The following is a 16,032-nucleotide window of genomic DNA, read 5'->3' on the forward strand; positions in this document are numbered from 1 at the left end:
CAGTAGAAAACATTACAATATTTAATATTATAAAATTCAATATTTGAGAGGCTGAGAATAGAAGGAGCATGGTTTGAAGTCAAATTGAGCAGAAAAATTCACAAGTCCTTTCCTCAACTCCTGGAAGGAAACAGTGGCACATGTCTGTCACCTAAAATAAATGAAGGCTGAAATGGGAGGATTGCAGTTTCAGTCCAGCCAGGGGAGAAAAGTCCAAGAGATTCCATGTCAGTGAAGGGAAGCAGGACACAGAGGTATACTTCTGTTATCCCTGCAACTACAGAAAGACTAAAATGGGAAAAACTGCTCCAGACTTAGATCTGAAAAGGGAGCAAGACTCTACCTTTAAAATACTTATCAAAGAATGGGATAGAGGCATGGTTCAGCAGTAAAGCACCTGCCTTGGCATGATACCCAGAGGGTAAACCCTAATATCACCCAGAAATAAAAATATGCACTGGAAATAGATCATAAATGGAGAAAAGGTGAGTATTTCATCTGTATGATCCAAATATATACATGCTTTATCACTGTTGTCTAGAAAGTAGATTTCAGTCAGGCCACATATACACGTCAACAGCCACAAGTCTACCGAACAAAGCACTTTATATTCAAAAACATAAAGAGAAGACTTGATTTTGTCTTTGAATAAGAACATTTCCTTCCAAGTCAACCATGAGCACACTGAAATGTACTTTCTGACATAATAACATACAACCAGACATTCTCCATACTGAATTAGGAAATTTATTAGGCTCCTAATTTCCATGCCTGGGACATGAACATGGATTTACATGCGTTGTCTCGAGTGTGGATCTTACATGCATGTAATCTTCAGTCAGCTGGGCCTCTGATTCTACTCATCAGTAAGTTATGGTTAGCTCAATGTGAGTAAAAGACAAATACAGAATGATACAGGACCGTAGCAACTAATCCCACCCCCCGATATCATGTACTATTGTTTTTCCAAAACCATATCACAACTCTCTCTTGTAAAAATAAATTTCAGAACAAGGCATTAAATTGAGAAAAATAAAGATAATTCTATCATTTCAGAATTCAGCAATGAATGTCCAACTATGGCTAAAAGGTACACCCTGAGAATTAAATGAATTTTTCTTTTTAACGAACCCATTGAGGTTTATAAAGCTGTGTTAACCTAATGTCAGGAAGGGACACAAGATACAGGCACAAATGTCCCTGTCATTTGACTGTGCATTTATCCAAGGATGTGGTCTTGTGACCATCTTCTTGGTCTTCGATGCTTGAAGCGTCGGTAGACTCGGGATCACTCACCACGATGCCCACGGAAGATAAGCTAGCAATAAAGGCATGCACCCGCTGAGCGTACACATCCCTAATGTTCAAGTAAGGTAGCTCATGACACTTGTCTGGTGGTTCCTCACCACCCTGGTCCACGTCAAGGTCTTTCTGCTTCTGATAATACTTGGAGAACTTGTTGAAGATGATGGTGATAGGAAGTGCCACCACCAAGATGCCGCAGACGATGCAGGTGCTGGCAATGATCTTGCCAGCCAGGGTGACAGGATGGGTGTCTCCATAGCCCACCGTGGTCATGCTAATGGTGGCCCACCACCAGCAGATCGGGATGCTGGTAAGACTGGACGCGTGGTCGTCTTTCTCCACGGAGTAGATGAGCACGGAGAAGATGGAAATCCCTACAGACAAGAAAAGCAGCAGCAGCCCCACTTCGTGGTAGCTGTGTCTCAGCGTGGCTCCGAGAGATCGAAGGCCAACAGAGTGCCGGGCAAGCTTCAGAATTCGGAAGATCCTCATGAGCCTCAGGATCTGAACCACCTTACCCATGTTCTCAAGGTCCTCGCTTTCTTCCTCCTTGGTGTCTATGGCCAGTGTGGCATAGAAGGGAAGGATGGACACAAAGTCGATAATGTTCAGAGGGTTCTTCCAGAATTTCTTTTGACAGGGAGCAGCCACCAGCCGGATGGCAAGCTCCCCGGTGAACCAGGCGATGCAGGCCATCTCCACCCCTTCCAGCACGGGCTCCTCCACCTCTCCATCCTCGCTCTGGAATTCTGACATGCTGTGGACACACATAGCCACGATGGAGGCCAGCACCACACTCAAGGACGAGATGGCAATGAGCTTGGCGGATAGACAGTATGCCGGATTTTCCATTCGGATCCAGATTTTTTTCCGGAGCTGTCCAAAACGTAACTGGTCAAACTTCTCCAGCTCCTTCTCAAACAGAGAGGACTCTTGGAAGGAGGAGTCAGTGCTCACATCGTTGCTCTTCTGGTCCCAGTCCTTTTCATGGCTTTCCTCCTTGCGCTCCTGGTAGCGGCTGCTGCAACAGGAGTCAATGAAGAGCTCATTGATGCCCCAGTACTCAATCTCCTGGCAGAAAGAGAACACGCACAGCTCCTCCATGACATGCAGCTTCCCCGTGTAATAAAAATTCAATACGTATCTGAACAGGGATGGGTTCCGATCAAAATAGTACTCCTTATCGGCCACACTGTAATCATCACACAGCTCCAGAATGGCTTCTTCCGAGTGACAGGAAAGCAGCTTCCCCAGTCTGGTGTGAGGAAACCGCAGGAGTGTGTTCTGATCCACTGTCTGCTTAAAGCCCCCCACGTTCAAGTTGACAAGTTCCTCATCTGGTCCAGGGTGATGGAAAAACTCACCAAACACCATGATGGACACAGGAGGCAGAGTGCTGGCCGGGAAGGGAGATGAGGCAGATCATGCAGCACCTTGAAGGAACACAAACAGTGTTACACTGAGTCTCCTCCTTCTCTTTTCAAGCTTCTTTTCCCAGGATGATGGGCTATACTAAAAGCAAAGCCATACATACATACATATAGACATGATTACATTCATATATTAAAATATAAAATAGAATACATATTATATAAAATATATAATACAGTATTATATAAAATAATATAAATAAGATAGATTACTAGGACATCCTATATATGACATATATGATTATATATTTTGGTAAGATGAAAATCGAGGCAAAACAAATACTTTCTCCAAGAATTGAGTTTAAATCCAGATGCTGGTGTAATCCTGAAGTCCAAGCTACCCAGAAGGCTGAGATCTGAGGACTGCTGTTTGAAACCAGTAAGGAAGGAAAGTCCTTGAGACTCTTAGTCCCAACTAACCAGCAAAACTCCAGAAATGGAGTTCTGACTCATGTAGACGGGCAGCCGTGAGCAAGAAAGCTGAAGGACAGAGCTCAGGTTCTAGGTTCAGTCCCCAAAACTGGCACAAAAGCAAACCAACAAACAAATAAAACAAGTTTGAAGATCTATTTAGTTTCAGGGCTGCTATAGATTGCTGGTGAATCCTGATTCCTAGTTTATTATTTATTAAGCTGTCGAACATCACCTCCCATCTCTGATGCCCAAACAACAACCCACTTTAAGCCACTTACACAACACATGTGTCTTCATAGTCTCCACCATGAGGCTCTGTGTGTCAGAGAATACACAGCTCTGGTGTGATGGGCTGGCTGATGGCAGACCTCTGCTTCTCTCTCCTGTGCACCAGGGCCCAGTGCCTCACCCATAGAAAGAATAGTCTCCTCTGGACCTGGCCCCCAACCACCCACAGGAAACAACTCTTAGAAACAATGTGTGTTTCCCGTTCTGCTCCAGTGAGTTATTCCTCAAGTGAGTGCTCAGCTTCCTATGAAACTGAGAAAATCAAGAGGATATAATTATCTCTCTACCTTTAAGTACTGTCTATCTTGGAGATCTCATTACATTTCCTAGGATGGTGTTTCAAGTATGTCCACGTGGAAAGTGGCTGACCCAAGGAAACCTTCTCAAGTTAATTGCACTGTTGATGTCACAACACAGACATACTCTGCTGCCATCTCTTCCCTCCTCATAGTCTCCTGTACAGCTGTCATCAATGATAAGCTCTCTAGAGAGAATCTGCATTGACCAAGCACATCGCCGATTTTTAATTCTGACACTAACCAGGATGTACCAGATCTATTTCTCAAGAAAAAGTAAAGGGTTTTGACCCTCATTCAATCCAACGATGCTTCCTCAGACAGAGCAGATGGAACAGACAAAGGGATAGGAGACAATTCTGCATTGAGTTCTCTCAGGTCTGATTAGGTGGCTAAATCATAAATGTCATTTAATATGTCCAAACTTATAAAGAAGACATGTGGGGGAAAAAAAGGCTACTGAGAGGACTTGGATCCAAGACCACACAATAGATAACTAAAAATTGGAGCCAAGCGTTTAAGCCAGGCCCTCCATTACATAGACTCTCCCTGCCCCTGTTTCTTCTTTATTATAATCTGTAATCCAAAGTAAGAAACACAGTATAGGCAAGTCAAGAATGTTTAGGATTATGAAAAATGCACAGGGATTCTTTCTGGAGAAATAGTGAAAGACCCAGCAGAAGTGACCAAACAGGATGAAGGGTCTCCTGCTCCCAAAGAAGCACCAGCAACTGGCAGAAGGCAGACGATAAAGGGACAATTATACCACTGTGAAGAATCTGGATTTCTATCCCGTCAGCAAGACCACTAAAGGGTCTTAATCAACAAGTGGGCATGGTTGTATTAGTGACTATGATTTAGGGGGATCTCACTGAGGTTCACCCATCTGCCTTAGTGCCATGACATAGTGCATGGGTCTTCCTAGTTTCTAGTTCCAACCTGGATGTTTCTCAAGCTCCAGAGCTCTAAAACTACTAACAAAGACATCAAGTCCACTGACAGCAGAGTGAAAAAGCTGAGGCCTTACGAGGGTGGCTTGCAAACACACAGGAAAAAAGAAGTACGACTCAAATGCACAGGGTGGAAATACATACAAAGAAAACATGACCAGATGGAGAGACTTCCATCAAATACAACTGAGGAAATTTGACAACTGATGAGGAAGAAAGGACAAGGATATTGGCAAGCTAAGGAGGCTATATTTACTTAATCTGCCTTTCACTACATTAAAGAAAGCAGAAGGTCAGAATAGAATATTTCTTCCCTGACACTCTAACAATCCAAGGGTGTCAGTAAGAGAAGAGTCCTGATCTGAAAGGACACAGTCTTAAGACAAAGCCTCTGCCCTCCACACTTTGAGACATCCTGTAGTCATGAGAAATATATGAATTGCTAGACATTGGCGGCACACTATTATAGTATTAGCTTTGCAAGAGGTCGTACATGTGAAGATCACAGTACAAAGTCACTCAGGCAGGAAAGTCTGTGAGACTCTTATCTCCAATTAACCACCAGAAAACTAGAAATGGAGCTGTGGATCAAAGAGATAGAACACTACCCTTGAGGGGGAAAAAAAAGCTCAGGGACAGTACTTAGGTCCTGAGTTCCAGCCTCAACTGACAAAAGCAAAATAAAAAAGAACTACACGAGTATTTGCTCCAAAAGCACTAACATTGAATGTGTCCCATAAGACTAGAGACATAGCATAGCTTGAGAGGATTTAATGGTCTCTTCTAAAAGTTTGATTGTCCACCCTTTTGGGGTTTTTAAATTATTAATTAGTTATCTTTTGTGAAAGGCCTAAATCAGAGCTCCTAACTTGATCCAAATATTCATGTAACTTAAGTTTGTGAAAGCTAGCAATGCTCTGGCAAGTAGAACAGTAAAATGTTCCAAGAAGCTAGCTCAGCTAAGCTAAGACTTTAATGGAAGTTATCTAGTGGTAGATTAATTTTCATCTTGCCTGTCCTGGAAGCCCATAAAACCAGAAAGCCAGAGTCTGTTTTGTGACATTATGGGTGTGTATCCTATCAGAATATGTGGTCTCTTTCCCAATCTCTCCACAGCGTCTCCTCTAAACAACATGACCTTCATTCATGTCAGTCTGTGTCCTCATTGCATTTTATTTACTCCACACCAGTGAAGGAGAGTCTGAGTCCATACATTCTACATCATTAAACCAAAGGTCTCTGGTTATGGTACTTTCAGAAGAAAGGAGGAGGAAATAGATTGAAAGAGACAACTAGGCAACAATGGTATAGTTAGAGACAAAAGCCCAATTTAGGGCTTCATACCCAACCCAGTACTCTACTAGTCCAATGATATGTCTCCCTTTCTATATATATTTATGTTTTACATAATACATATACTATATGTCTATAAAATATATTTTATATATTATTTTTATACATATGCCTTCATACATACACACACACCTTTCTATATATACACTTAAATCTCCATAGCCATGACTTCTACATCTGAGGATTTAACCAACTATAGATTAAAAATAATTCCAGGAAAATTATTCCCTAAACTAAACAGATTTCCATAAACAGTACAATTGCTATTGTGGTATTACCAATATTATTAAATACTTAAAATATCGAGACAGATATGCATAGGTTTCATGCAAATATCATATCACTGGAGAGACTTGGGCAACTGAGAACTTGTGTATCGATAGGGTCCTAAAACTAATAGCAATGGATACCGAAGAATGACATATGTGTGTGTGTGTGTGTGTGTGTGTGTGTATGCAATCTCTGTGAGTATAGACATAGCATAGATGTTTAGTTAGCCATATACTTACTTGATGAAGATATCAGTTGATTAATTTGTAATCCAGAAATGTGAATAACTTCTAATTCTGACTCAAAAGATAGAAAATAAAATAAAAATAGAAAATAAAATCTATGAGACAGAAACAGTTCACAGAAAAAAATATGCTAGTTAACTCTGAAGTCAGAGGAAAAAGCTCAGTCTTGTTCAAGAAACAATAAATATACTTGAAACTATATTGAAGCATTATACCTAATGTATGAAATTGAAAATAAAGACAAAAGACTACATATCTGTCTACTGGGAAAGCAGCAACTCTTCATAGACATTGTGGCAAGAATGCAAAGTGAGACTTCCTAAGGAGGGAATTTGGCAATATTTAGAGAAACTACAGAGGCATTTGCCTTTTGACCCAGTAATGTCTCTTCTAGAATATTGTCCAAAAATAGACAAACAAAAAGTGAAAACAGTGAATAATTGGAATCAACTCAAATGTCCATTGGTAGAAAACTGTCTGGAAAAAAATTATAATCTCTATATGCAATATAGTCATGTAGTTTCTAGAATAATTGGGCTAAGTGTGTGAGAACAAGACTGAGTTATAGAAAATGACTATAGGGTGTTATAATTTATCCAAACAGAGGGAATTATAAATATATATACACACAGATATGCATGTACATTCAGGTATATATTTGTTTATATACATATGTATTGCTATATATATACACACGCATTACTATATATATACACATATATATAACCATGTATAGAAAAAGAAACAACAGAAACATCAACCAAAAACTAAGACAAGGCTTTTGTATATGGAGAGGGAAAAAAGCAGGCTTTTGAAAACATGGTTGGAAGCTTAGCTTTGAAACCATGTAAATGTTTTACATAATTATGAAAAAAATTTTAAGAAAACATCAAAAAGGCATTTCAAAAAAGGCCATTTCATAAAAATTAAACTTCACCATTCATCAAGCTGATGGCTTAAATTCAGAGAAACAAATTATTTCAATGTACACTTAAACATAACAGTTTGTGCTTCCCTACTGATATACATCATTAAGAACAAAAGTATGATAGAAATTTTTAAATATTTTTAACAATCATGTAGGTATGCGTGTATGAAACTTACACACATAGGATAAAGCAAATAAACTTCTTAATTGGTATCAGTAAATTCCCCTGAGATTTTGGGTCCAATTTAAAAGAAATATTATATAAAAGTCAAAGAAATTAAAATCCACATTGATCCTGAATTTGAACTAGAAACAACAATGAGAATACATTTGGATAAAGAATGTCTTTTTTTCCTAGCCCTGATCACTAACAAAACCTAAAACATTTGACCAGATGCACACTATTTGATAGTCCCTCACCTCTGCCCTTCAGAACAGAGGCACTCACTATCACACCTATGGGAGTGTTAATACTAATACTCTCAGTTAAGTTTTTCTTTGGGAATCATTCTCCTCCAAAGACAGTTGCCTTGCTCAGGATCATAATCCTTCTCCACACCAGCCCACCTCCAATGCCATGTTTATAAGAACGATAAAAATGACTTAGCACCCGTTAAAAGGTGAATAGTATGCTGGTTCTAGACCTCTCCCACAGTCAGCTAAAAGCCTTTCTGGAACCCTATCACAGCTCAAGCTCTCTCTTGCCCAGTCTGACTTCACTTTCTCACAAATGTTGATCCCACATGCTGCTTGAACTTAAGTCTGTCTTAGTTTACTTTTTGCAAAACCTAGCAGTGAGGACACTAACACAGAACATCTGACTTCTGTCATACCAAGACAATGCAATAAAACTTGAGAAAATGTATTGTATCAACGTCACTCACAAGATGATATAAGACATTATCATACCCTGTGACAGATGCTAATAGGATTGTACAGATTGAAAGGAGCAAAAGAGAAAAGGCTGCAGCTACAACGAGAATGGCAGCTGACTCCTTCTGTGTAGGATTTTAGTGTTTGGAGTAAGCAAATATAAAAAAATGTCATCTGTTGCCCACTCTACAGCAATAGTCCTTTTGCTAAGTACTGTTCACAATCTAGTAATAAGATACTCACTTCCAGACCAGGCAAGGCAAAATGTAATGCTACTGTAACCAAAGTAATTAATTCAAGCAAACACACAGCTTGTTAGGGACCTTGCTGAAATGTCCATGGGTGCCTAAGAAGTAGATATGACAGGTAATGTAGTTCTTTTGGGGTCCAGAAGTACAGTATAGATATATCCTCCAGTGTTCTACAAAGATATGGAAACTCTGACTTCTATATTTACAAAAATATCTGAAATTTCGTTAGACCCTTTCAACCATGTTTTAAACATTGTCCCCCACAAAATATGTTTCTTTAACCTGAGTCACATTCATACCAATCCCAGTTCTAGGACATTTATTTTTTAGCCAGATGGACTCAAATAAGAGGAATCATGTCACGATATGAGTAGTATTTTTGTCAAGTTTATGAAAGTGGAGGGAAGGAAAAGAATGTATACCACCGAACTTCCTAAAGTTTGCCTATGATGTAATGCAATGTCAATCTAACCCTTCCCAACACAGCTCTTTCTCTTTTAACTACTCACATCAATTGCTCAATGAATTTTATCCAAAGAATAGCCTCCTGATGTTTAATCATTCATGTCACTGTACTGCATTGTTCTTTTCCTCTTCCCCTGCTATCCAATGGTCATCAAGAGAAAAGTGACACAGAAAAGCAACTCCTACCTTTGTGGTGGTGATGTCACGCACTCTGCCTTCATCCTGTACAGTAGAACATCCATCATCATCCAAGAAGCTCCACCCTTCTTCCTCCACTGGAATGTGGTGTGCACATAGGCATTGAGTGGCCAATCCTGTCTTCTGGTTGAGCAAGCCAAAGCAATGGCTGGGGAATAAATCTAACCTAGAGAAGAAACCATCAACCAAGTTGTGACTCCAAGAAAGAAACATAGCCAAGAATTCTATCACAGACTCTGTGCTCTGAGCATTGAAGCCTTAGGGCCCCGTAAAATTGTCGGGGAGGTGGTGGTCTTTACCCCCCCTGAAATTATTACTCCAGTTGGATGTATAAATATGTATAAGGACTCTCAGATCTTGACTGTAATAGAATGCTTCCAGTACCCCATGGTACTTAGATATACCATTCACATATCTAAGATGTTGGACACAATAAACTCTCACCTTCCACACAAGTTTCCTCATAGGGGTGCTATTCTTCTAGCCAGTTGATTCAAGTTACATATATGTGTATGTGTATGTATGTATGTACATATATATATATAAAGAGAGAGAGGCATATATATTGCAAACTTCTAAGTGAACACATTTTAATCCATTTCAGAGTCCAGCTTCTACAGGGACTGATTTCAAAGGTGAGACAAATTCAGGGTTTTTTTTTCTCTATTTGCCCACTGACAAATTTCCTAGATTAGAAATGACGACAGGTACCAATGTGGAGTTTTCAGATTAATGCGTATAGTGTTTATGTGTATAGTGTGTATGTGTGTGGTGTGTCTATGTGTGCATGTACACATGCAAATAGGTATATGGGGTTTGTACCGAAATAAACAGAATGATAAACATTCAGTTTTCCTCTCTGAATAAATTAAAGAAAGCAAAACCATTCCAATTCACAACCAGGTAAGCCTTGTCTCATGTTGGTAGGCTCCCACAGATTGTATGAGCATCTTAGCATCAATCCATTGATTTTCATGTTTTCCAATCTACACTAAGTCCAAAAGGGAGGAGGAGAAGAAATAAACATGGATTCTGAGAAAAAGAATGCCTCTGGTGATAGCATCACTAAACAAGCATTCCTGGTGTGTTTGTGATCTTTGGGGTATTACCTTAGGCACTGAAACCCCAAACCAGATGTTCTTGAGTCCAGCCTCGGAATTCATCAAATAATCAAGTAACAGTTTCCTGACAGTGTAGAGGAGCAGAAGCAGAGCTAGAGGCATAGATTCTTGACTGAGAGCAGCAGAGGCAGAACTAGAGGGCATAGATTTGAAGTTGTCCTACCAGGGGAAGAGCAAGCCTATAGGATATTCCTGCATTGCAGAGGGGTAAATTTCCACCTCTGGCAGAGATGATAGTGAAAGTAGATGGTAAATCACATACAGATCTACCAAAACTTAATTTACAGATGGAACTCTAAGCAGAGGTGGCAGAGAATTCTCAACAGGAATAATAAAAACAATTCAGGAGATTAAAAAAAAATCTTCGACTTCCCTCTTTTTATCCTTTCCTTCCTCCTCTTCTCCTGGGACGACCTCCTCCTCCTCCTTCTACTCCTCGTCCTCTTCCTCCACCTCCTCCTCCTCTGCCTTCTCCATCTCTCTCCCTTCACAGCCTTTAAGGGTGATTGGGCCAGCCTTAAATATTTGCATGCAATGAAACAGAAATGATGCTGAACCTTTATAAAAGTAATATACTGTGCATACATGTGGTCTTCCTTGTCAGATGCCTTTCCAACTGCAGTACCTTTCAAAAGAAGGTAAGATTAATTTGTCTAGAAAATAACTCCAAACAACTTTGATAATAGTATATTAATAAGAGATGGAAGAAAATCACAGAGTTCTTAGACTATTCAGAATTTCAAGAACCCCAAGCACTGGCTATCCACAGAAAGGTCACATCTGTCTCAGGGACATAGAGTGAGGTTGCCAAGTGCATCTTTTAATTTTTTAATAAAAACTGGTACCTCAGGCGCCTTTAGGAAATGTCTTATGACAACTTAGCTGTCTCTTTCTCTCTTCCTCCCACCAAAATTCAAAATTCCTGTGCTTTTCCCCATTTTCTGTCACTATGATTCTTACTAAAAAGAAAAAAATATAAACCTGGATTTTCAAAAGACATGTAGCAACAGTCTTGAGTTCTTACTGGGAATTCATTTATACCCCTGTAAGAGCTTTCAGATTCTCCATGTGAGTTTTCTTCAACACAAAATGACTAGTGTTCTGTGAATTCCTATAACATGCCAGGTATATTGATAAGATATTTACATACAACTGCTCGACCTGAAAACACTGTATATACTGCATAATAAAATTCCCATTTCATAGGTGAGACATTGAGGCTCAAAGAAGCTACTTGCCAGAAGTTCCATACCCAAGGAGGGCCAGAGCCAAGACTCAAAGTTAGATGAGTCCTTATTTAGTGTGAAAATCAACATTCTTTCTAGACTTTTTAGAAGGTCAGTGGAGAATTGAAGGAGGTGGGAAAAATAGGACCCAAGCATCAGGATTTGTGGGGAAAACAAAATGTATGCATCCAATCTATTTCCCTCTCTCTGCATGACAGCCTCATCCACGGTTTCTATTTCTTTTGGTTCCTGCCAATGTGATCAAAGGTGACTTGTTCAAAAGATGTGAATATTGGTTGTGATTTATCTCTTAGCAGGTTTCTGGCTTGGCTGCACGATTCATCAGAATGGTGGCAAAGCACATCAAGTTCACACAAAGATTGTTACCCTCTGCAGAATTCCTCTCTTCACAATGCTTCGCTAAGCCCTCTTGTACTTCCTTCCAGCCTGGCTGAATTTCACCATGGGTTCATTGAGTACAGCATTCAAAAAAACATATAGAATGATTGCCTCTATTATTGAGAGAGAGAGAGAGAGAGAAAAGCAAAGAGGAAGTAAAACCTTAAAAGTCTTCATCCCCTAGAGACCTGATGCTGTTCCATCTTGGAACCGAAGCCAGGGAAATTCAGATGGGAAGTAGACAGTCCATAAGGGTGGGGATCCATCCCTCCACACTTCCCACACGTAAAACGTTGGTCCCCAAAGTTATCAGACCAGGTCCCGGGGTATCAAAGCAGTGGCTCTATGCAGGATGGGCCCTGTGTTGTGCTACCTGCACCGAATCCCATTATCTCCTTACCACAGTAGTGCCACATTTTGAAACAGTCACATCCATGACTCTCACTAGACTCAGAAAGCCTTCAGTTTTAATATCAATCTTCATATTAATTATCCTTATCACCCAACGATGCTTTGCACATTTTGTTCAAACTAGTTCATATCCCTCAAGCCAAGAAGACTAAAAAGAAAATCAATGAAAAGAACCAATATGGATAACAAGAATGGAAAGAGAGGGACCAAGTATGAAAGACACAAGGTGGTAACTGGTACAGGGGAGCAAAGTCTTTCTACAAAGATTCAGCATGCCTCTCCCAATGGTGGGACTTCTCAGGGATGGAGAATGTCAAAAACAAATCTCTACCATCCTCAAGAACCCCCAAGCCTCGCAATTATTTTCAGTCTAGACTCCAGGGAGCAGCTCTGTGTAATCTGAGTCCCATTTAGCTTGCCAACCAGAGCATATGAGTTCTAGAGCCAACGGGAACATCCACTCCACCCACTGAGACCTCCCATGAGTGGAACTTAATGAGGTCTGTGGGGAGGTGGATTTCGTTTACTGTGAGTTTCAGCCTCCTGGATTTCAGTCCATTCTGGAACACCTTAGAAAGCTTTTGATGTTACAAAGCTGCTTCTGACCCATGCTAGGGTCCCTAGAGAAATTGGACCTTCAAGCTTCCCTGGAGGCATCAGGACCTTGCAGACTTCCACAGCAATATTTCTCAACCTTGACACTGTCAACGTCCTTTCTCTGTGGGGCACTGTGTTAAGCAATGTGAGATATTTAGCAGTATCCCCAGCTGTAGCATGAGATGCCAAGATCATAACAACCAATGCTGTCTCCAGTGACTGTCAACTGTCCCTGGGGTGACCAGGGAAGAACCAAGGCTCTGCAAATATAGTTAAGGGACTGCAGACACCTGTTTGGAAGCTCAAAAGTTCAAAAGCTTGCAATGATAGAAAGAACTAATATTTCATCTACTGATGGAGCTGGTGATGGTTTCTCGCCACCGCCCCCAACACTTGTCCTTTAGGATTCGGTTATGACATTTCATATCATGATGTCAGACATCCAAAACCTTAAATAAATGAGGAAAGGTGGCCAGGAGTTTGGCCTAGTGGTACAGTGCTTGTCTAGCATGCATGAAGACCAGGGTTCGATTCCTCTGTACCACATACATAGAAAAAAAGCTGGAAGTAATTCTGAGCCTCAGAGCTCTAGCATTGAGAAAGTCCAAGGACAGTGCTCAGGCCCTGAGTTCAACCCCAGGACTGGCACAAAAAAAAATGAGGAAAGACAAAAGAAAGTTTAACATTTAGTTGAAACTCAAACCATGCTTCATATGATTTAAAGTATATGGCTAAGTGATTATTAGCTCTAAGAGAAACAGTCAGGAATTTCTAAATACCGTCAGTACTAGGATATATTGTGGGCATATACTAAATGAGATGTATGTTCATATTGCCAGATTTCTGCAGTTGTCCGCTCCTGATAAATGTATCTACTCTTGCCAAACTTCCTATGCCGTGAAAAGTAAGAAATGGAATTCTATGCTGCCGTCAGAAAGAACAACATTGCCCCATTTGTGAGGAAATGGAAAGACTTACAAAAAAATCATATTACATGAAGTAAGCCAGACTCAAAGGAACGTAGGCTCAATAGTTTCCCTCATTTGTCATAATTAGTATAAATCTTAGACTCTCCTAGCAGAAGTTTACAGTAGGGCAAAACTTAGATACATAAGGCCATATAGGATGAGGCTAAATGAAAGGACCTCCAAGATATAGAAACAAGAGCCACATAAGGTGTGACTGTTGTTCTTAATGTACTGTTATTTCTTATCTTAGCTGGTTATCTGATATATTGTATATATGTTTATTTGTTTATTCGAAATAGGATAAGGAAGGGGAGAAAACAAGATGAGGGGAAGGGGTGGGGGAGGGAAATGGGGACAAAAACATGAGAAGGGATAACAATGATTGTTAAGGAATGTACCTTCTATCTGTATGTTACCCTATCTGTATGTATCTATAATGTAACCCTTCTATTAATTACAATAAAAAATAAAATATAAAAGCAAGTCAGTATGAATCAATCACAAACCAATTTTCAGTAAAACCTAAGAGTAACAAAATGATAGGACTAATAATGGAAGATGAAATTCCATCCTACTTAATTCCATCTCACTTAATTGAGAATTGTCATTCAGTCTTTTTCTGAAATAATATTAAAATATCACCACCTGACTGCTGTAATTGGATTTACTGCACTAGGAAAATTATATCAATATTTAAATCCTATCATCCGAAGCAATCAGAATAATACAACATCTGACTCAGACAGTAGATTACTAAGATAATTCCTCAACTATGTATTTTTTCCAAATGGTCAAATTTCAAGAAGCACCTAAGTTAATATGAGAACTCTTTGAATGAATATGATGTTTTTCTTTCATTTTCATCTGCCTCGAGAGGAAAATGAAAACTTCTTAGGGTCAAATAGGTTCAAGAATTACCAGTACATTTCTAGAAGTTCTCATTTTATGTGTGTAAACTAGTACGTGCTTTCAAAAGCTGAGTCTCTAAATTCCATTTGAAAGGCAAACATTAAATTATACGTCTCTTGACTATTCAAAATGATTCAATGTAATACTAGCTCTAGAAATCTGAAAGGCTTGAAGCGTGGGTAACTAAACACCGCCTTCCTCTCCTCCGTTCTGGGTTTCTAGACAACCTCCCTGGGGGCCAGAGGAGTGGCAGGTGCTCTTCCCAGTCACCTCCCCAAGGCAGCAGCCAGGAAAGCAGAGGCAACCAGGCCAGACTTGCCCTGGGGAGCTATGCCTCATCTAAGAGGAACCACGGCAACACTCTCACCAGTCACCTCTAAGCACTGACAGGGCACTCCAGTCAGCCAGAGTGGCCTGCCATGCTTGTCATCAATCCATTGGCCACACAAAGGCTCTGTCCATCTTTGCAGCTCATCCTGTGCAGTTAGACTGGCTGAAGACAGAAGCTCAAGATGTAGTCTGTAAATGCACAGATGCGCCCACCAGTGAGCTAGATACCAGATCCCAGCCTTCTCTCTAGTGCTAATGCATTAAATCGTTGCTCTGACACAGGATAAAGACAAGACCTGAAAGCAAGCAGCTTGGGATGCTTCGAGTTAAAAACAGTAATCATGCCATTGGCTGGATAAACGAGTTCAAGGAAACATTTCTCCAAGAAATTGGAGCTTCACATTTCTCCAAGAAATGGCACTGAATCAGGAGGAAATAAGTCAGAACAAGGTTCAAAGAGATGCCTATACCAGGATGTTCACTGTGTCATTTAATTATTAATAGATACATGAAATCAAAAGCAACCTAAACATTTATTAATAAGGGAATGTGAAAGAACTTGGAAGTGGACTTCATCAGAGTCCCCTTGCAGCATAAGAACCTCTTCAGGGTACAGACACGGGGTAGGGAAGCCATGCTCTAAGAACTTGCAGGTCTCGTTCAGTGTATTCCCCCTAGACTCCTGCACTCATTTTACAGCTGAGGAAACTAGAAAATACAGGTGCCATTGACTGTACATACCCATTAAATGACAGCCCTGTGACTTGAACCTAATAGAGCTCTAAAACACTCCCTTAACCATGAA

At 40.2% G+C, this 16,032-nt stretch overlaps 1 protein-coding gene across 2 annotated transcripts; it reads right to left on the reverse strand.

Moving 5' to 3' along the window:
• Positions 1 to 580: 580 nt before the first annotated feature.
• On the reverse strand, positions 581 to 9,413 carry Kcns3 (potassium voltage-gated channel modifier subfamily S member 3). 2 transcript variants are annotated; one of them, XM_090336211.1, is made up of 2 exons: positions 9,255 to 9,413; positions 581 to 2,738 (listed from the first exon to the last, which is right to left on the reverse strand). In XM_090336211.1, the coding sequence occupies exon 2, from the start codon at positions 2,677 to 2,679 to the stop codon at positions 1,204 to 1,206; it is 1,476 nt and encodes a 491-aa protein (XP_090192337.1). In that variant the 5' UTR covers positions 2,680 to 2,738; positions 9,255 to 9,413; the 3' UTR covers positions 581 to 1,203. The 2 variants fall into 2 exon arrangements, with proteins under 2 accessions (XP_090192337.1, XP_090192338.1); XM_090336212.1 differs by lacking the exon at positions 9,255 to 9,413 and adding an exon at positions 6,546 to 6,590.
• Between the last annotated feature and the right edge of the window lie 6,619 nt (positions 9,414 to 16,032).

This window comes from Megascapheus bottae, chromosome 7 (assembly GCF_031878675.1).
Source record: "Megascapheus bottae isolate mThoBot1 chromosome 7, mThoBot2.hap1, whole genome shotgun sequence".
NCBI lineage: Eukaryota > Metazoa > Chordata > Mammalia > Rodentia > Geomyidae > Megascapheus > Megascapheus bottae.